Genomic DNA, 23,386 nt, shown 5'->3' with positions numbered 1-23,386 from the left:
GCCCGCGGAACTGAAGCGCGCCGCCTCAAACGCGCTGCGCGCCACCATCCCGCATCGAAGAGGCGCGCCGCCCCGATCCACGGCCGAAGCCAGAGCGGACGCAACCGGAGCGTCCCGAGCGCGGGCCTCCAGCCCCCACTCCGTCCAAACGCCGGGGAAGGAGGAACAGCACCCTCCTTCCCAAAGTGCTCCCCACCGACCTGGAGCACAGCTGACACACGTCTTGCCGTCCGGAAAGTTGAGCAAGACTGAAGGTAAGGGGCTGGCTCACGTGATAAGCCAGCCCCCGCCCCTCTTCCAGGAGGTTCGAACGGAACCTCCTAATCTCTCCCTTCAGGGGGTGGGGCAAATCGCTCTCCCCACCAACTGGGTTGGTGTGGAGAGTCCCTTCTATTCAGAAAGGCATTAGATGAGAGTTATATAAGGGCCATCTTACACAATGTGTTGGAAATTAGTAATGGCCTTCCTAGTGTTTAATGACATATGTTTAATGACGTATGCTTTAATGAGGTTTTAATTTTGTATCTTGTTAGGTTTTTGAAAATGTCTTATAAAATTATTTTTAAGTTGATATGAATCCAATCAATGGAATGTTTGTAAGAGTAGATGAACAAGTCCCTCTCATATTTAGTGACCTTACTTAATATATGTCTATTGCTAATGAAACTCGCCATAGTATTTATTTATGAAACAGATCTCAGTAGACGTTCTAATACATGTCTCATGATGACAGTCTATAACAGTGGTTCTCAACCTGTTGGTCTCCAGATATTTTGGCCTTCAACTCCCAGAAATCCTAAAAGCTGGTAAACTTGCTGGGATTTCTGGGAGTTGTAGGTCAAAACACCTGGGGACCCACAGGTTGAGAACCATTGGTCTATAAGCACTAATTTTAACTTGCTCGTAGATGGCCATGTATAAACATGGAGTTGATTTTAAACAGATGCCAGAGAAAACGTTTCCTAGACATAAATGAATTCACCCCTGGAATGCTTTCTGTGGCTATTCCTGCTATTCATTCACCTCTAAACTTCCTTAAGAAGAGCCTATGCATATATCTTTGAAAATTCCTATCAACTAAAACAATTTACAGTTGGGAACCTGTGGTTGTAAAAGTATTAGTATCACGTAATACTTCTTACTGAAAGGTCCTTCTTGGATTATTGTGGGAAAGCTCTGGAGTTCTAATTACCTATGGAAGTCTCCAAAGGTTACTGCTGAACACGATAATTAGACGGTTGTAATAGAAGGTGTTAGCAGGGGACAAAGGATTTGTACTAAGTACCGTGGCATTTTCATGGCTATTTACTGTGCAAAATAGCAGAACTTAATGGAATTTGGTGGAGCTCTCCAGTGACAATTGGCAGCAAAATAAATTAGTAGGGATTTGTGGAAAAGATATGGTTCTTCTTTCTTAAGGTTTTATCAGATATATTGAGTTTTTCAGTGTTTGTTCAAATTGCATCTACAGATCATATTTTTCCATTTCTGCCACAGTCAAGCCTATCTTTCCCCTTACATGCAAAGTACTGAACAGGCATCGATATTTACAATCCATATTCACTTCAGTAGGTTTGTAGCAGAACTTTGTTTCCCATGTGGCCTAGGTGGAAATTATTACACAAAATAGAAACAATTTTGTTAATCGGAGCCACATGGCCCCTACCTGTAATAGTTCTGATGATGATGGTGATGATGATGTTGTTTGTTTTTTTAAACATAGAAAACAGTAATCTTTCACAACAAACACACATGATGTGGAGGGATGGTACAAAATCCACAATTCTCCCTGTTCTAATATTGAAAATATAATATATAACATTTTACATAGAAAATTTGCAGAATCTTCCAGAAAATATGGCCTTGTGCAAGGAAAATAGAATTTCCACCCCAAACTGCTTGTTCTCTGGACAGAACACATAGTAGAGTTTCTGATTTGCACAAATTGCACAGGTACATTGATTCCTACTCAAAAATGCATTGTTTCAGTGCATTTTGAGAAGAAATATTTCCTTTCCCCCAGAAAATACATTTCCAGCCCAAAATGCTTGTTTTCTGTGGTGTGCAGAAAAATCACAAGTTGTTTCCTTTGCCTTATGAACCATTCTTAAAAACTGCATATAACTCTCTATGGAAATATAAGAGAAATCAAGATTTAAATCCCTAGAAAGAATAAAGGGAGGAGAGGAAGAAAACAGCTGCAAGAGTGAGAAAAAATTCTAAAAGCAGCAAACATAGCACCTTAGTATTTCCAATATACCTTATGCTTAGTGGCACAACTCTTGGTTGATTGACAGTTTAATAGAAAAACTGATTTGAATTCCACTATGTCAAAAGATTTAAAATGATAAAGGTTCTTTTGAATATACCATTCTTTCCATGTCCCAAGTTTACTCTGGCTTTATTTTAAATTAATGAGAATAGTGTGACTGCCCTTACAAAATTTCCAAAGGAAAACAATGTATTTTTATATTGGTTCACAGCAAAATGTGAAGTGCAACCCAGTTCTCTTTATATTACTTAAATATGCCTAAAGCTTTCACCTACTGGATAAAGACAGGATATAACTGTGCCTAGGAATGCTATTAAGCAACACATATATACCTTGGGGAAATTACTTTTTGTAGTACAGATTGGAAGTGTTAATTGAGTTTTATCCCCTAATAATGGGTAAAGCTAATATGTCTAGAAAGGCTGTTGATTCCAAAGAACTGTATATTGGACAAGATGATATTTTTCAACTTGCCAGACCTATACATGAATACCCTAGAAAGTCAATACTGAAATGTCTATCCTTTCAACTAAATTAATAGAGTCATCAATAAATCAATCACAACTGTCATAACATGGTGGAATCTGACATATAATCGTAACAATGATGGTTACAGTAAATCACTTAGACATGAATGCAGTTGCATTTCAGCTGCCAGATGGGGAAAGGGGGCTAGAATTGAGAAAACAGAGTACACAAGAGTACAGTATTTAACATGTTATTTTTGTAAATGTGAAGTGTTATGGTGACTCAGCATAGTGTAATGGCTTGCACATTTATGACTTTGGAGAGCAGGGTTCAAAGCCATGCTCAGTCATAGAAACCCATTGGCTGATTGTAAGCAGGTCACACCCTCTCACCTACAGATAAAGGCAAATGCTCTCTAAACAAACCTTGCCAAGAAAGTACAGTTATCTTTGGGTTGCCATAGGTCAAAATGACTTGATGACACACAACAATAATAACAACAGTACCAATCTTGTAGTATTTTTGAGACGACAAGAAATTAAGAGAAGAACAGCGTCACATTGTTATTGTTAGAATTCAAAGACATGGCTATGTTATGACGTTATCCCACACTATTTCTCCCATTTCTAAACAATTTAAAGACAAAAATATGACAAAATCCTACAACACAGGGGAACTGCCTGTCAGTGCCCATCATGCCCTATCAGAAAAGTCCCAGGATAATGGGGGTTGGGGAAGAGAAGATGATAAGGTATCATCTTCTAAGCTTTGGAATTGCTATGATACTGGAGAAAATGGGGGAAAACATGTGGGATGTGATCTGTCAAATTTGCCCGTGTTTAATCACTTCAGTGATGTGTAGAAAGGGGCATTCCTATAGGTAGTCTGCTACCAACCATTGACACTTCTTTTTCAAAATCCTGCTTCATGTGCCTGGTGTAAGATCAGCTGCTTGGGTTTACTATAGAGTAGCAGGATCCTAGGGGAAAGTCAGGTTTTCCCTCAAGTGGTATCATATCTAAGATCACCTGCTTGGTTCTGCTCTAGAATAGCTGGATCAGATGGGAAAAGTCTCAAGGTTTTGGTTTTTTTAAAATATGGAGTGGGCAGGGAATATGCTAGATCGTGGGATAAATCTAAAAACTGATAATTTTGGTAAAACTGGGAAAAAGAAAATGTGGTAGGAGGAAAGAGAAATGAAAGGATGCCCTTTATAATGCTGTGGGACATAATGTGACAGTAATATGATGCCCCCCCCCCCCACCATGGGATACAGTCCATGGTTTGCATCAGTATGCAAAGAGAGTTTGTAGCATCTTTAAGACTAACTGGAAAAAACCCTGAGTGGGTACCATAAGCTTTTGTAAACAATGAGTCTGCTTTATCAGATGCATCCTTTCATTCACTTATATTCCAATATTCCAATATTATGCTATTAGATACCTCAAAAGGAAGCAAGGAAACAGTACCCATTTTCCCCGTTGCATCCGTTCTTTCATTTAGATTGGGAGCATGATATGGGAACCCCTCCACCGGAACAAAAATAAGCTTGACACAAAAGCAAATGCGAGCGGGTACTGTTTCCTTGCTTGCTTTTTGGGTCACGTGGTATTCCTCACATGACCAGTGGAGAATTGCTGCATGCTATTTCCCTCTGAACGCTGCCTGTTGGGCAAATCAGAGGAGAAGAGTGCCATCTGCCTCCCCTACTGCCTGCCTCGCCTCGGCCACCGCTCATCTCCTCTGCAGACTGAGGGGAAAGCATCACTGGAGGAGTGGTAACTTAAGGCCTGTCTTTAAACCCAGTTCTCTTCTGCAGACTGAGGGGAAAAGATCAAAGAAATAATGGTATCTTAAACCCTGTCTTTAAATCCAGTTCTCTACTGCAGACTGAGGGGAAAGCATCACAGAAATAGTGGTGTCTTAAGCCCTGTTTTTAAACCCAGGTCTCCTCTGCAGATCGAGGGGAAAGCATCACAGGAGGAGGAGTATCTTAAGTAACTCTGATCGTTTTAATCCAGGCCATAATGAAGGATATAAGGACAAATGATGCCCTTGCCAAAAATGATGGGAAGGGGAGGGCAATCCCCCCATTGTCACCAGTTAAAGAAGTGAAATAGTGGGGCTGGGTACCGGGTTGTGTGTGTGGTGTATGGGGCATTTTTGACATTTGGCAGGAAGGAATGGTGCCCTGCCCTGCCTCCCTCCTGCTGCGGCTCCTGGAGAAGTTAGAGGACAGAACCAGTGAGGGGAAAGAACAAAAGTTTTTAAGGAAATTTTATTTATAGAAAAAAATCCCTAAAAATTGGGGGATGAAACTTGGTGGGCTAAAAGTGGTAGATGTGCCTTCTGTGTGGGGTGAGTTTTACCCCTCTAGTCCTAAAATTGAGGCGGAGGAGAGCCTGGGAAGCCTACCCATAGTGGCTAACGGGTCGAAAATTTTCGTTTTTCAGATTTGGAATAAAAACAGCACTTGTTTTTGGGAGGTGTGTGAAAACAAAAATGGAGGGGCATTTACAAATGAAACAAACAGAAACAGATAGAAATTCTACAGAAATGCACAAGCCTATTATATACCATATTTCCTTGCACGATAGCCATAACTACATAATAATCAATAATCTCATTTTTAGAGTAGCAAAATTGGTATTTCTGTGCTCCTTGCATAATAGTCACACTCTGCTTGCTCGCTCGCTCACCCCCTTTCCAGCTATAGGACTTCACTAGGTTGCCAGCAAAATGAAACCTTTTTTTGGCTAGAAAAAAGAGATAAACATTGTGAGTATTTTGTATTGAAATATGGTACGCAATAGGCACATTTGAAGTGTGTTTACATGAGTGGTAGGTGGAAAATCATGGCATACTCAATGTAAGTGCAAATGCAGAACCAGCTTTACATAGTTCTTGCAAAATGCATAGGGATGTCTACTATCTAAACTCCCCTTACATTCAGATGACACAAAACAATTAAAGTTTCTTCCTGAATCCAAAGTAGAGTTGTTGACAAATGCCCTCTCAAGACTGTCCACCTACTTGTGAGCAGAGAAAAGGGGTGAATCCAAAGTAGACCTGTTGACTAATGTCCTCTCGAGATTGTACACCCATTTCTGAGCACAAAAAATTGGGACTAGAATGTACTATTAGTGATGGATACTAGGCCTGTTTGATCAAGAAAAAATTTGTTTCTAAAATCGATTTGTAATTGGGGTGTTTTTTTGTTTCGATATTTAAAATATTTACAAAACTTTCCAAAAAAATGTTTTGTTATTTACGAAATTTCGTAAATATTTACAAAACATTTTGTAAGTGTGAATGTTGCAGTAATGGTCACCTTGATTAGCATTGAATGGCTTTCATTTCTCCCACCCTGGACATTCCATAGATAAACTCCATTTGCCTAGTTTCCAACAGACCTCTGAGGATGCCTGCCATAGATGTGGGCAAAATGTCAGGAGAGAATGCTTCTGGAACATGGTCATACACTCATACAGCCCTGAAAACTCACAGCAAAAGAGCCTGGATGGATGCAGCCTTACAACCGGCCTCCGCGCGCCATCCAATCGGCTCTGGCTCCTGCGCCCTCCTCCTCCTTCTCCTCCTCCTGGCACTTCCTGGCTGCAACACAGCTGGGAGGAGGAGGAGGAGGAGGAGGAGGAGGGCGCAGGAGCCGGAGCCGATTGGATGGCGTGCGGAGGCCGGTTGTAAGGGTGAGCGCGCGCGGGCCGGGCGCCCAACAGGCAGGGGCGGTGCTTGGCTCACTGGGTGTGCGCTCGCGCCGCCCCTTCGCCCCGCCCGCCCCATTTACTGCTGGGGTGCTTGGGAGCGCCGGATTGGCTCCCAGGCACCAGCAGCACTCAGCAGCCTCCATCCCATTAACGACACGAGCTGAAGCTCGTAAAATATATGGGGCTGCTGTTTCGATATTTTTAAACCCTTCCGGGTTTAAAAATGTGTTTTGAAATCGCGTCGGATGTGGTAAAAATAACGAATTAATAACGAAATAACGAATTAACGAACGAAACCGCACAGGCCCGGCATTGCTTTTTTTGTATTCCTGGTTTGTTGTTTGTTTGTTTTAAGTATCTGTCTGGGCAAGTGACAGTAGTGTTGTATTGATGGCTTATCTGCCATTTTGCATTCTCCAGAATACAGAATTGTTCCTAGACATTAGGATTTCCAGGCACTGGGATCAGTCTGACTTTGCTATTGATAGCTTTTCTTGGGCTGCTTTCTGAGGATGAACCTACATTGAAAATTAATGCAGGTCGATACCACTGTAACTACCATGGTTAGTGCTCTGGAATCCTGGGATTTGTGGTTTCGTGAGACATCATCACCCCTTAGTGGAGGTCAAAGGACTTGTAAAACTACCACTCACATGGTTCAACAGCACTGAACTATAGGGGTTAGAGTGACATCAAACTGCATTAATTAATGTAGATGAACACCTAGTCCTATTTTTTTATTTAGAGATCCGTGCTCTATTTAACTTGTGATGACTCTCTGAAATCCCTTTTTGTACTACAAATTTGAATAACTAAATTGTGGGACTTTACATCTGACAAATTCTAAAGCAGCTAGCTTTTCCATCTTATGAACTCCAGTCCAGGAAACGGTGTGATCTGGGGGATGATGAAAAGTACAGTCCCACCCATCTGGGACAGGGGAAGGTTATCTGAGGGCCCTTCCACACAGCCCTATATCCCAGAATATCAAGGCAGTAAATCACACAATATCTGCTTTGAACTGGGTTATATGAGTCCACACTCAGGTAATGTAGTATTTTCTGCCTTAATATTCTGGGATATAGGGCTGTGTGGAAGGGCCCTATCCAGGTCAAAGTGCATTTTATAAAGCTGTGTGGAAATATGTAGAAGTTTAAATATCAACATGAGTGTTGAAGAGAACGCTCGAAAGTATTGGGTTGTTGTAGGTTTTTCGGGATGTATGGCCATCTTCTAGAACATGGTCATACAGCCCAAAAAACCTATAACAACCCAGTGATTCCAGCCATGAAAGCCTTCAACAATGCTCAAAAGTATTGTTCGAGCAGTACTTTTAAAACTACTGTGAAGTTTTCAGACACTGTTCAATAGATTCCTAATGCTGTTTTCAGCATTCATTCAACAAAATTGCTTGTTTGATTAAGACCACACCTTAGAAATAGTATATCTTCAAAGGAATTAAGAAAATAAAAAAAATTCTTTACATACATATCACCATATATCAAGCTGGTTCAAAATCTTTTAATTTGATCTTTTCTAAGCTGTAAAGCTGATGTGCTTTGTCAGGCACATAATCATATAATTTAGTAGAATTGATTATGTCTGCATAACTTTTGAGATACAACTTAGCTGTCTGCAACCAAAGATTTCATATCTGAATGTTAATGATGGACATTATTTCCATCATTAATGGAAATCTGACCATTCTCAGCAAAGGAATAAGCCCTTGGCTGACTGCTATAGCAGGGACCCTCTTAAAGTTCGTGGACTGCACAAACCTCAGCCAAAATAGCTAGTTCTCCTGGCTGATGGGATGTTTAGTAGCACAATATCTGAAGAGTGAGATGTTCCACACCCTTGAGGTATACAGTATGTCCCTAGGAAACCAGCATCCTCATTTCAGTTCTAAGAATCACTGTTTCTTTGTGTCCTTTAGCAGGGTTGTTCAGAAAAAATAAAGCCATTGCTTAGCTTAGAGGAAATTCAAACCAAGCACATCTAGGTTAACTAGAGGCCCTTCCAAACAGACCCTATATTCCAGGATCCGAACCCAGATTTTCTGCTTTAAACTGGATTAAATGATTCCCCATTGCCAGATAATCTGGGATAAACAGAAAACCTGCGGTCAGATCCTAGGATATAGGGCCTGTCTGGAAGGGCCCTAGATGATTTCTAAGTAATTCCTAGTCAACCTTGATTACAATCCAGATTCCTTACCAAGCTCTTTGCTGATCTATGGAGGCAAACAGTTCGTTTGGAAGCCTTTTCTGTGTGATCTGTTTAGCATTTGAGCATCCTTGCTGGTTGGTGGTCATGCTGTTTCCATTTTCTTCCTTTGAATGTATTAGAACACTCTCTTTTTGTTGCATCCTGCTTTCCTAGCAAGTCTTAGCTTTCCTCGGGCTTTTTTTCTTAGTGATCTGATTTTCCATTATTTATACATGCTCTTTTTTCCCACTTACTTCTCAAGTTTATGAACCACATTGGTTTATACTCAGACATTTCCCATTTTAATTCTTTTACAGTTTTGTTTGTGCTTGTATTTTCAGCAAGATCATTTTTTTACTATTGTTAGAGGGCTTTTTATTTAATGTCTCTGGGCTGAGGGATTCTATCCAGTATTTCCACGAACTTGATAAAATCCGCTTTCCTAAAATCCAGAATTTGTGTTTGATTGTTTTTCTTAGGCCTGTCTACAATCATGAATTCTTATGTGACATAACATGGTCACATAAAAACTAACTGCTTTGATTTTAGTAACTAACTCTTCATCCAAGTTTCCATTATACTGATAAAGTCATACTGTTATTTACTTTAAATTTTTAACTTAATGTATTTTAACTGTTGTTGTTCAAAGGCAACGAATAGTTGCCATATGCAAAGTTGCCTTAAGTCCTCTTCAGTGTAGAGAAAGGCAGGATACAAATAGAGTAAATAAATAAATAAATAAATGCTTGCACTTGCTTATCTTCCACTCTGCATTGGTGTATAGATCTAAAGCGTTGTTTTTTTTTAATTTCAATTTTTATTTTACTATGGGCTTCAGTGTGGCTTCTATCATCTTCCTCAACTTCTACTCTATATGTTGTCAAAGGCTTTCATGGCATGCATCACAACCTCTGAGGATACCTGCCATAGATGCAGGTGAAATGTCATGAGAAAAGGTTTCTGAAACATGGCTATACAGCCTGAAAAACTTACAGCAACCTTCTACTCTATAATTCACACCCTTCTGTTTAGAGCTTGCCTTTGGGCTTATGTTTGAATGATCATCTCTGACTCTTAAGTATTTAGTTCAAAGCCTTCTTGCTCAGATTTGCCATGTTTGTGCCAAAAATACATTATTCATGGTCAATGTGTGGTGCAGCTCATCTGTACCCAGCAATACTTTATGTAAGAAGGGGAGACCAGACACCGAACTTACTGAGTTTAGAGTTCTCACATACAATTTTCCAGTAATAGAAATGTCATCTAGAGATGTATAAATAATTCTTTTGCAGTTAGAGTCACTCTTCAGTTTCTGCAGCATATGGCAGCATGAGATTGTTTGCTCTGAAACCAGAGGTCCCAACCAGTCATCAGGAGAGACAATACATCAAACTACTTGTGCTCGGTTTCAGAAATCAGGAAGCTGCAGTTTGGGTGTGCTGCAGTGTAATCTTGACTCCTTTAGCTGTAGTGTTATACATTGAAGGCCAATACTTGACACAGAGCATGAGTTAAAGTGTGGCTATGCCAAAGTTTCCCTATGACTGTAACTGCCAGCAGATATAGCCAGCAGTGAAGAGAAATGAAGAGAAATGTTGAGAATTCCTGTCCAGCAACATCAATAACATACTTCTTGTAGATAGAAAAAAGACTCAAAACAATCATAAAGCCATTTATTGATATCTATCTACTCTTTGCAGTAGTTTGGCATCATTTGCTACAGCAAGAACAAATTTGATTTAAGATTTGCAAGAAGAATCTACATCAATAAATTATAACAGATTGGTGATTAGTAGTATTATTTATATGCAATATTTTCATACCTCTTACAAGGCTGACGTCTGCTTCACGGGGATTAATTATTTTCATAATTTTGTCTAAGTAGTAATATAGAAAATGTCAAAAGGAAAATTAGATTTTCACTTTCCAGACAGAGAAATTTAATTAAAACCTACTCATAGTCAAAGGAGAGCATCCTTCACTGCTTCCATGATATAGCAATGATGCCAAGCAAGAGACCAAAGCTCAAAAAGTGAATCTAGGAATATTAATCAAGGGTTCGCAAGTCTACACACACAGCCCATTTGATCCCTGGAGCTTGTCTACTACAGGCAAGCAGTAGGAAGCACACACCTGGTGAGGATTTTCCCAAATGAACACTACTCCTGCTTATTGCAGTCTCTCAGAAATGAATCAGCTCATTAGGAATCCTAATTGATGGAAGATTAGATGCTTCTCACCTCCACTTTTATGTATGGTGATCAAATTTAAGGTCAGCTCTTGCAGGTGATAATTTAACTACAAGTAAAAGCACCTTCTATAAACGCCCTGAAGCAGGGCTTCCCTGAATTAAACATCCTAAATGAAAACACTGCATGTGTCTGAGCAAATTACTTTTTAAACATATTGATACATATACTGTACAAATTTATACCAGATTGTCAGATTATTAGATAAAGAAGCAATGTATAAATTTAGTAAGTAATAATAATCTGTTAGATCACTACTTCTTTAAACCCTAAATGCCCATAAGAGAAAATGGAGTTTGCAAAAAAAAATGGCAACAGTAAAAAGTTTCTGAATGCTACTCATTTGCATAAATCTGTTAGCAGCAACATGCACTGTTTATAATGGATTTGGCAAAAATGCTTCAACTGTACCTAATAAAAAGGAAAGTCTGCCTGTTTGGAATGCCTTGAAAGTGATGATTTATCATAATTAAATGTTTGATTTTTTACTTATTTAATTTATCTGTATATTTGGGGTTGCATACAAAAATTCTTGAGCAGAAAGGGATCGTGAGTGGAAAATGTTCAAAAAGGCCAGATCTAATGTGACCAAAATAATGTTTTGGACTTAACATTCGATTTTTTCACCTATCTGTAAATATAGTTAACCGTCCCCCAACATTTGCAGATCTCACTTTTGCTGACATGACTATTTATAAATCAAATTGATATGTTTTCTCTAGAAATCTCTAGGTCCCATAATATGACTCTATAGTCAGCTTTCCCTAGGCATTTGTAGATCTTTCAATGAGATTCTATGTCCAGCTTGCAGTGGAGATTTAAGGACATTTTAAGTGCCCTTAACTCCTGTGAGTGTTAGGGACTGGCTTGAAATTAATAAAACTGTAATAAATATTTGCCTTTTAATACTTAATAATGCATTTCCCCCTATTTTCCTAGTCAAGAACTGGATCACAAAAAATGGAGAAACATAAAAACCAAAGAAATGTAAACCGATTTACTTCACTAAGAAAAAAATCTATTGCATCTTTAGATATTTCAGCAATGTTCTTGATAGAGGCATCTTCTGATCTTGTTTATCAAAAGCTACTGATATTATGAATGTTCTCGCTGTACTTGCTCTATATAATTATAGTATTGCAATTATAAGAATTTCTAGAGCTTGTCTTATCATTATTTTTATGGAACATTTCCATTTGTCACTGTGCTACACATTATTCAAGCAGCATTCAAAATAGTAAATATATTACATTATTTGACACTCAGATTATTCGTCCCTGATTATCAGGCTCTTTTTAAATCTCAAGCGCTTTGTTGTCTTTTTCTCACCAGAGAAAATATTTTACTCTTTCAAAGCATCCCACATTATTCTGTACAGAACTGGGGTGGGAATCATGTAGACCTCCAAGATATCAGCTATACTCACTAGGGCCAATGCAAGTTGTAGTAAAAAACAAAAAAGGACCAACCCCCTGCCATGGAAAAATACACAATCAGCGCACTTACAACAGATAGTCATCCAGCCTCTGTTTAAAAATCTCCAGAGAAGGAGATTCCACCACACTCCAAAGTAGCACATTTCTCTGGGAAATATTTATTTACCATCATTTATTTATTTTATTGCATTTGTATAATGCCTTTATCCCAGAATGGAGCCCATTATAGATATTGTGATATTTGTAAATAAAATTAATTTGAATCAGTTTCCTCAAAACACTGTTTTGCAATCCTCGTCAAATGGGTCAAAAATAATTCCAGGAAACGCACTTACCATTTCAAAATTTGCTCATTAATAACTATTATTGAAGTTGGCTAAAGTAAAAATAATAAAACAATGAGGTTCTTAAAAAATATGACAGTGCAAGAAGGGTTAAATTATTTCCAGAGCAGTCAGTTGTTGTGCTGAATATTTTTTTCACCATACAGAAACATACTAATGTATTTACTTGAAAAGAATCACCACCAACATTTTATCTGCTAGACCAATTTTTGTTAGTTTTGTTGACCACCATTTAAAATAAACCAAATTTAATATAACCACAAGTTATGAATATGCATTTTATTAACTAGTTTAAAGTTACCACAGTACAGAAAAACAATTTATTGTCAAGACAGTTGTCTCAAATTGAGCTTATTTGTCTGCTGACAGCTAACTGAAGAAGCACCTATTAAGAAATAGCATCAAAAACTACACCAAAATGGAAACTTTAATACAAGTGATCTTTCCACAATAACAAATGACAGAACATTGTATCTTGTCTTGAAGTTGCACTAAAGAATGCATAAAATGGATTTATTTCATTTCCTACTTCTCCTTTGAAAAATTGCTAAACTGAAGCCACATTATGAAATGTATACTGTAGTTTCAAAACTGCAATGAAGTTCATAGCCAGAAAAGAAGAACTAAATAGAATATCTACTATAGTCCCCTTCCTCCACCAGACTATACATTTGAATGATGCCTTCCAAAAATAAATAACAAAATATTCAAATTGGAGAGTGCTAGTAGCAATGCGAAACTTCATCCACCATGATATTTGCTGTCAAGAATGCATAGCCCAACCATTTCCTCACTAATCTTGCAGATAATTTCATTACGTATACAAAAGACAGAAAGTAATAAGGTAATCAGGTATTTTGGATTCAGTCCAACTAACATTGTGCAACCATTGTGAAATTCATGTGTGAGGGTCGGATCAGCCCTTTGGCGGCCTGCAAGGAGTTGAACAAGGGTGACACTGGGCAAGGCCACTTTAACGTTCACCAAATTTCAGGAATAGTCCAAATTTTTGGCCAGAATTTCGAACATCCCTGAACTTTGGTCCTGTCAGAACAGCTGGCCCAGTTCTAGAATGGAACCAACCATAGCTATTTCAATTGTCATCCCGTGTTTCCTGGGCTCAAGTAGTCCAGGGACACAGGATGGCAGTCACTGTCCCAACTCTCACTCTGTGCAGTCTTGCCTGTGATCTGGGCCCTACCTGTCCATTGTCACCTGCATTGATGTCAGCCAGGGTGTCAGGGTGCTCTGAGATGGGAGGGAAAAGAGGAAGAGGATTACACTCCTTCTCCTCCCTCTTTGGTAAAAATGGACAGATAGGACTCATGTTGTGGCTGGAGACTGCTGTGACATGGAGGGCAGGAGGGGACAGATAGGGTTTCTGAATGAGCTCTGGATCAATAGAAAGAGTAATAATATTGGTAGTAGTAATAATAAGAGAGAGAGTTTACTTGTTTGTTTGTCTACATTCAGAACAAAAGAAGGATCGAGGAGCCAATATGTTCATGGCATTGAGAAGATAGTGTAATGCTAAAAAGGAACTCAGAGAAAGCTGCATTGTTTAATTCTTTCTTTGCTTCAGTTTACTCCCAAAAGGAAAACAGTGCTCTAACTTGTAAAAATAGAATAAATCATGCAGTAACAGAATTATGACCCAGAAAAGGTAAAGAGCTAGTAAAGGAAAACCAAATACTCTAAATGAATTCCAATCTCCAGGGCCAAATGAACTTCAGCTAGGAGTAATAAACACACTGGCAGATGTAATCGCAGAGCCATTGTCGATATTCTTTGAGAATTCTTGGAGGATAGGAAAGGTTCCAATATTACAGGAACACATCACTAAATATAGCTTTCTGACCCAAGATACTGTGGTAGAAAATGGTATATGATACCATTTAAATATGCATGGCCCACACCAATTCCCTTCAGTGTTTTTACATGGCTGTGAAAGCAGTGCACTTCCCTTCACATTTTGACAGCCCTTTCTCCCAAAAATTCTTCGAACAATATAAAATTTTGCAGCCTTCCCTTTCTGTTTTTTCTTGTTATTTTCAGTTTATTTATATTCACTTATGGAATGTACATATTTATATTTTCTCATGGGCTGTAAGCCCATGTTGTTATTATTGTATTTTGTATCCAAGGTACTGGGATTCTGGTAAAAATCTGCCTGCAACCAAGTTGCATATCTATTCCTGACATCTTGACTTAAAAAAGATCAGAAGTCTAGTACAGAAGAAAGAATCTAGAAATGGCAGGCCAGGAAGAAATGAAGTCAGAATAAGGAACCAGAGAGAATGCAACAACCATCCTCAGAGAGATAACAGCTTGGTATATATGTCCCAGAACTCGAAAGATGAAAAAGGCTGGAGGAGTTCACATGCTGTTCACTAGTTAACAGTAGTCTTAACTAGTATAGCCAATGGTGATGAATATTGGCAAAACACATGCAAGGCACACTTTGTTTGCCCCTCTTCTAGTTTACATCTTACAAACTTACAGTTTACATCTTACAGACTTACAGGCACATCAATTACTCGTATTAAATATAGTTTCACTGCAAATGTTATGGACAAATTACTATGCATCACTGAGCATAAACCACTTTTCTCAGCTACAGTAAACCCTCTTATTTTTCTTGAACGTGTTTTGACCTCTAGACTGAAACAATGAAAGGTATTCCTTTAGTACATCCCATGCTAACATCAAATGTTAGTGGAAACTGCTGATAGCTATGCTACATAAATTTTATCAAAATAAAACCAGAACGAATTGCAGTAATTTTCACACTTAAGCAAACTAATCCTATTAATGGTAAAACTACAACTTCTCATCCAGTTTGAGGATGTTTGACAACTTTAAGAGAATTAAGATATCTAGTATTCAAGTTGCTCTGGACTAACCCTATTAAGCAAAAGTTGGAAAAGTTACATTTTGGGGCATCAACTTCCCAAATACCCTAGTCAACATGACAATTGTCAATTAGAGGCTTTTTAAAAACTTCAGCACTCTAACATATGAAAAAGTAACTACCAAGAGAATATCACAATACTACAATACTCCACAAATTTTAAGTCCTTACATAAAGCTTAAAAGAAAAAGATGAACATAATCTTGTAGTTTTAAGATGGTTCTGTTCAGTTTTAGCAAGGACCCTAATCTCTTCCTTGAAATTAGGCAATATTCAATTATTATTACATGAATATTATAATATGCTATCATTTTTATGGACCCTATTCTATATTCCTGGTGATTCTAATCTAAGATATTCTATTAATGCAATGCCAAGAATTTCTCCAAATTTTAATTTGCTGTTGTCATAAGCAGAAATTATAAAAAGGAAAATCTTTAACTGAAAATGCAATTCACTTGGAAAGAACTTCAATTTCTCTTTTTCTGTTGCTCCAGAATGGTGACTGTAGCATATACTGACAGATTGTTACACAAGATATGGCCATAATTTAGTTCTACATTTCTCTGGCGGTATTTAGTCTTGGTGGGGAAAAAAGACATGCTGCTCCTAGGCACTGTGGTAGGCAACATGATCTTGTATCAACTTCATGGAGCTTAATGTAGTAATGACTAATTCAGATTTGACTAGATGTGTTCCTCCCTTCTCCCACTTTTTCTTCCTCCATGCATAGTTTTACAAGACTGGATTTCATTAAACAAGAAAGAGTGGGGTAGTTGTCATAAAACTCTTTTTAGACCCTGAGAAAGCTTATTGGTACATTTATGATAAGCAGATAGACATGTGGGTTGAGATGTACTGCAGATTAAATACTGGGTGGGAACCAAAGATAATAGAGATGCAAAAAATGTTATGGATATCTGGAAAATCTTGATAATTTGTCAGTAAATGCAATAAATGCACCAAGATATTGTTTTTAGCCAAAAATAGCATGAAACTAAACAGAGCCAATATGGTGTAGTATTTTGAGTGTTGGACTAGGACAGAGAGACCGGCATTAGAATTCTCATTCAATTAAGGAAATCCACTGGGTGTACTTGAGCAACTCACACTTTCCCTGTTATGGGAAAAGCTAGTGTTGAATTTCCTCTGAATGAATCTTTGTTAGAAAGTTCTAATGTAAAGGTTGCTTTGAAATCTCATTAACTTAAGGCAAAGAACAACAAGCAGAGCAACAACAACCACAACAACCAATAATGTACCTTTCATTGAAAAGTGTAATATACTAATTTTTTATGCCACAGAAACCACACAATTGCATTTCCTACAGCTAAGCTAAAATTATTATAGCTTTATATTAAAGAAGAATAGGAATTTGCTGCTGTGTACATTTGATTTCTTCTAAACTGTTGCCTGAGCTACACAGTCCCTTTCTGGTCAGTAGTAAAAACAGCTCTGTATTGAAATAATGTAATCTGAAATAATGTAAAAGTTAATAAATTTTAACCCAATTCAATTTTTTAAAGTGAAAATTGTGGAAACATGTGACCTTCGGGCATTTCTGTCTCATTTCCTCTTATAGACTGCCAAAGTGGCTAACACTGAAATTGAAGCACTGCCTCAAGGTCACTGGTTCCTCAATTCTTCCTCAAAGAAAAGACATATGGCACCAATCTCACTGTCAAGAATTGTGTACCTACAATTTTCATAAATTGCTCAGCAGCACAAAAGAATGAAGACAAATATCTCCTTCCCCATGCATCATACCCCAAAAGAAGGATATGACATGGTCTCACAAGCAAATTTGAAATTTAATAGCCCAAAGTATTAGTCTCCTGAATAACTATTTTATAAAATTATCTCTGATTTTTGCAAAGACAGACACTATTTATTTTTATCCACTTGATGGACTGCTTCAGAACTGGCAGTTTAGTGTGGCAACCAATCCATGTTGCCTCCCCTAGTCAACCAGAAAGGATACCCGGCCTAACAAATGCTTTCGGATATCAGCCGTGCACTCAGCAGAGTGGTAATTAACAGAGATAACTTTGCAAGCCAGAAAGGTTATTTGAAATTCCTGTTGCAGTACTTTTCCCATTAGCTCTTGAAGATAGGCCAACGAAGTTAACAACTTATTTGACTCGAAAGAAGAGATGTGGAGGTCATTCGGCTTTTCTTTTCCCCCTGCACTTTATAGCTATCATCATTTAACACTTGATGATGATGAAAGACTAATGTGAAAATATGTATGCATACGCTTATGAAAGAAAATGCCCTTTAGAATGAAGTTCCAGCACTACAAAGGAAACAAAGTGGTACTGTAGAAGGGCTTTTTTCTTAAAAGGCAATAGCCAGTCCATCAAAATGGAACAAATGTTAAAATAAATCATAAGGTCATGCATTTATTTGAAGCAAGTGATTGAAAGATGTTTACTTTTGGAGCCAACATTTTTCCTCACTATTTTGTCAAGTTACACACACATGTGCACACTCTTTGCTACTTACCCACGCATGGAAGGGAGTAGCCAAGGACAGGGTCATGTATAAACTGGCGATTGTTCAACATCGTCACACAGTAAAGACGAAAACAGTCTAGGCAAATGACATGGCGATGGATGCATGGGAATACCAACACTGGAGTCCTGAAAGGAAAAAAAAATCATGAAGATGCACTTGTGATTTAATTATGCCAGTTCGGCTATTCCACTTAAGTTTGGTTTCAGGCTAACCATGTCCTTGACTTTATTTCTAAAATAAGTAGCATAGTATTGGATGAAGGGCTTCAATTCTAAGAGCCTCATTCTAATAATTATTTCAACAGTATATCTCAGCTTAAATTGAAGAGTATATCAGTGTAATAGGGGACCACTGAACCCCTAACCTTTGGGGTTCAGTGGCCATATATGGAATTTTCAGAGTAGGGGACAATTGAACCCCTAACCTTTGGAGTTCAGTGGTCATATCTGGAATTTTTTCAAAAGCCAAGGGTACAATTACAAAAAGGTTATTCAAGGTGGGAAGGACCTATTCACATAGTAACCGTCCATTTTGCAGAAAGTCAAACTGGTGAGGCCCAGGAACATAAGTGCAGGGCAGGTGGGTTTGTACTCCAAAAAACAAAAATCACTTTTTAGAACCTCCAGTTTTAGCTTCTGACACAATTCTCAAAAAGATAATCCAACTCAATTTCCAAAATTATAAATGAACTCATTTACTCAAACAATTTTACTTATTAAAATTATATACAATGACCTGAATCTATTGGCAATTTCAGCTAGAAGAGGTAATTAGAATCAAATAAAGAATTATGAATTAATACTTATATAATCCTTTTGCTGCAATGGTCTATAGTTGTGGGGATTTCAGACATTTCAGGCCAACAATCACAAACTGACTAAGAATATCACCACAACCAGCCATGATAGAATCAGTGCTTAGTACTGCAAAGAAATAAAACTAGTCTGTTCAAAAGATTTTTTAAAAAGAAAATTTTGAAATAAATTAGCAGTAAGGAAATACAGCACAGACTGTATGTATAGTACAATCTTCAGAAACTAATCCCTTACATATTTCCAAAGGCTAAGTGAAAATCATAGATATCACAAATTGATGCAGAACACAAGATGAAATTATGCTGTAATACTGAAAAAAATATTTTGGAGCACATAACCCAATGAAGGCAAAGTATGTGGAATTAAATCTGTTCAAATCCCTTTTCAGGTATTCCATCTTGAAGATAATGACTACATGTAGATCCATGGAGCATGCCACTGAGGTGCATTTATTATCCCTTGGATGAATCATTATCCTCAAGATGAATGCATGAAAATGGCTTTGCTCCCATGTCTTTTAGTGAAATTCTAATTTTGAGCTATACAAGGTGTATCAGAACTGAAGTAGTACTAAATATTCCTGTGTGACAGAACAAAATAATGTCCTGATGCAGCAAGTTTACAGAAAAATAGTACTACTGTGGCACTAGTACACACTATAGCTTGGATTTTGAGTTTGCCGCTCAAACAGAATAGACTTTGTAGTTACACAGATACGTCTTCCAGAACAGTTATGAACAACTTCAGGAAGTGTGGAGGGTATAGGCTATATCTTATCCAGCCATGTTGCTAAAAGTTTATGCTTGATGTAAAGGGTTCTCCCGAGATGTCACCAAATGTTGGTTGAACACTTTGCGGGGGGGGGGGGGGGGGGATGGGAGACACAAAAAATAGCCCCTTTTCCACAAGGTTATTCTCTGAAGGAGATTTTCAAAGATGTAGGCAGCTTCAATGAAAGGGGAAGTGGGCAAAACTGCTTCCATTTCTTTTTCACTGGTGGGAATAATCTGTGAGAAGATCTCCACTCAGAAGCATATTTTTGAAAATCAAGCCCATCTGACATAATTCCTGCACTGATATAACTCACATTGCATTTCTAGTGACATCAAACAGGTATGTTTGTTACATGCACAGCAATAAGATCTTCGAGACCACTGGGAGGGATGCCTGTCACTGTGTGTCCACAGATCTTTGCCTTTTCACTTCTCATAATAATCTTGTAAAGGAAGATAGCCTGAAAAAGATACACTCTGTGGTTTAGGAGAGACTGGTAACTGGATATCTCAGGTCACAAACCAGCACTCTACACACATTATTACATTGTGTATTTCACACTTTGGAGCACAGCTGTGTCTGTAAATACAGTTAAAAGGTGTCATGGCATAGCTTTGAAACAGTGTCACTTGGATTTGCTGTTGGGATGGTGGAAGGAGCAATTTAATCATTTTCTGTAGCCCTGAATTGGCCTGGCATACAGATGAGTCAGTGTTGTTCACCACTTATTGAGAGATCCACAGCAGCTATCCTGCAGTGTTATTAAGCCACAAAATGAAGAGTTTCTGTAGTGTTAGACTTTGAAAACATGGTAAAAAGTTTAAGGAAGAATGTAAAATGAGTTTTGCAAGCACTCTCACTGACTGTGAGAGCCGTTCAGCAGTGGAACTCTCTGCCCCGGAGTGTGGTGGAGGCTCCTTCTTTGGAAGCTTTTAAGCAGAGGCTGGATGGCCATTTGTCAGGGGTGATTTGAATGCAATATTCCTGCTTCTTGGCAGGGGGTTGGACTGGATGGCCCATGAGGTCTCTTCCAACTCTTTGATTCTATGATTCTATGCATTTATTGTAGACTTTTAAAGGTTTCTGATCACTTATAGAAGGGGAAGGGTTTGTGCTTACTGGCACCCTTGAGATTTTCAGGGACTGGTGCTAAAGCTATCAAACATGGCTGTCACAAAGAGAAACCACTGAAAAGTGGCTGCTATGGCAAACATGGAAAGTCATCATACTCCTATTTCACAAAAAGCAAACTGATTAAGTCGAGGGCTTAAAAACAGATCCTACTGTTCATACTGCTGTACTATATTTCCTTGACTTTGCCAAAAGCAAGATCAAGTTGGTTTAAATAAAAATAAAAGCCCCACAAATCTCACCAGATGATACTGCACATGCTGGCGACAGCCAGAAGCCCATCCAGAGTGAGTCTGGGTTTTCTTGCTGTGTAAACGAGTCTGAAGACTAGGATTTGGAAGGGCAGCTATGGAGGATCCAGGCTAGAAGATATATCATTCAATACTAATGTTGGGATTGTCCATATCATTGTTTTTTTTCCCATTTCTTTCTATGATTGTGAAAGATGGACAGTACAGAAAGCTGACAGAAAGAAAAACAACTCATTTGAAATGTGAGGTTGGAGGAGAGTTAAGTGGAAATAATGAACTGCAAAAAAAGATAAATATGTCTTAACGCAAATCAAACCTGAACTCTCCCAAGATGATTAAACTGAAACTCTCATACTCCCATACTTTGGACATATCATAAGATGATATAATTCATTTGAAAGGACAATAATGTTTGAGAAGGCAGGAAAAGAGGAAGACTGCATTTCAGTTGGATAGACTAAATCGGGGAAGCCACAGACTAGAATATGCAAAACATTGGCATGGCTGTCAATGACAATCATAGAATCATAGAATCATAGAGTTGGAAGAGACCTCATGGGCCATCCAGTCCAACCCCCTGCCAAGAAGCAGGACACAATGTGTCTTGGAGATCTCTCATTCATAAAGTCACGATAAGTTGAAGTCAGCTTCATGCCAGTTAATAACAACAACACAAATAGGCAGAACGAAGCCACCAGAAAGCCACCCTTCTCTCTTTTTTTTGCCATAAAAGCCAAGCAGGAACAGCAAGCAGAACAGGGCAGTCATTCTAATCAATTTAAAGGCAATATAATGTAGAGAATGGATGCACTGTATATTAGCCTATGCACAGCTAAAATTAGTACTATTGCTAGTGCAGAGTGTTGGTCAAAACCTTTGAAGTTCATGAGTTATCCTACTATTGCTGTACAATGTAGCCATGCTAGAATGAACTTGTTGTTGTTTATTCGTTCAGTCACTTCCAACTCTTTGTGACCTCATGGACCAGCCCACGCCAGAGCTCCCTGTTTCCTGTGGCCACCCCCAGCTCCTTCAAGGTTAAGCCAGTCACTTCAAGGATACCAACCATCCATCCATCTTGCCCTTGATCTGCCCCTCTTTCCTTTTCCTTCCATTTTCCCCATCATCATTGTCTTCTCCAAGCTTTCCTGTCTTCTCATTATGTGGCCAGAGTACTTCATCCTTGCCTCTAATGTCCTTCCCTCCAGTGAGCAGTTGGGATTTATTTCCTGGAGTACAGACTGGTTTGATCTTCTTGTGGTCCAAGGCACTCTCAGAATTTTCCTCCAGCACCATAGTTCAAAAGCACCTATCTTCCTTCGCTCAGACTTCCTTATGGTCCAGCTCTCACATCCATAGTTTACTCTGGGGAATACCATATGAATGAACTAGTTCTTCAAAATCAATAAAAATACTATATCTAATTTATGTATTAATTATCTTTAAGTATAAGACAGATATAGGAAAATGTTAACTTAGAATTTTCAATTTTGTACGGAATCTAGAGAATTCAGGATCTAGGTTTACTCAGTACACTAAATACTCTTAGGTGCATACTATCGACTAAGTTCCATTTATTTCAATTGGCATTTTTGTCTCCTGTAAGGAAAACATTCCATGTATGCCTCTATAATCAGAAATTATTCCCCTTTTGTAAAGATGAGCTAAGTTCCTGGACAGAAATTTTCATGCATCCTTTATGCTTAATGGCTGTCAATGAGCAAATAACATTCAGAAAGAATGCAAGTAAAGAAATGCGGGAATCCCTGCAAATATGGAAGTAATGCAGTCAGATAAGCTGCACGGTATTTCCTGCCCACCTTGACTCCTAATAATGTCTGCTTTTCTTTAGTTTTTTTTAAAAGAAGTATTCTGCCTAATCCTTTGCAAATCATTTAAAATTTTCCACTTAATCCCAAACAACTAAATGGAAAAACCTGCAAATATAGGAGGGATACAGCTGACGTATAATAGTCTGATGTACTGCATATACTGTATACAAATGTATAATCTTCTTTCAAAATATGCAGTGAAATCTCATACCGTAGACATCAAGGTAGTGTGCTGGTAGCATTAGAAATATAATCTCAGTGTTTTAAGGGATTTCACTGACTAAAGCTGCTTACAACTGAATTAAATAAAACCTCCACATTACTAATCCTTATTAGTTGACCACTTGCTGTTCTAAATCTAACCAAAATGATTATAAAAAGAGAGAATGAGAGGAAAGGCAGAATATTTTTAAATGGAATCTGTTCTCAATTTGAATAAATAGCAACATCAGC

The 23,386-nt window shown here is 38.2% G+C and overlaps 1 protein-coding gene across 2 annotated transcripts in view; it reads right to left on the bottom strand.

Moving 5' to 3' along the window:
- PRKN (parkin RBR E3 ubiquitin protein ligase) overlaps window positions 1-23,386 on the bottom strand; it is an 878,318-nt gene that overhangs the window by 272,994 nt on the left and 581,938 nt on the right. For both annotated transcript variants that reach the window (XM_060753692.2, XM_060753691.2), the window contains one exon: window positions 18,119-18,255. In XM_060753692.2, the coding sequence (XP_060609675.2) occupies window positions 18,119-18,255 (137 nt within the window). The remainder of the gene's footprint in view (window positions 1-18,118; window positions 18,256-23,386) is intronic.

This window comes from Anolis sagrei, chromosome 1, assembly GCF_037176765.1.
Source record: "Anolis sagrei isolate rAnoSag1 chromosome 1, rAnoSag1.mat, whole genome shotgun sequence".
Taxonomy (NCBI): domain Eukaryota; kingdom Metazoa; phylum Chordata; class Lepidosauria; order Squamata; family Dactyloidae; genus Anolis; species Anolis sagrei.
Note: the sequence above shows the minus strand (reverse complement) of the source record. Positions and strands in the feature narration are given on the sequence as shown.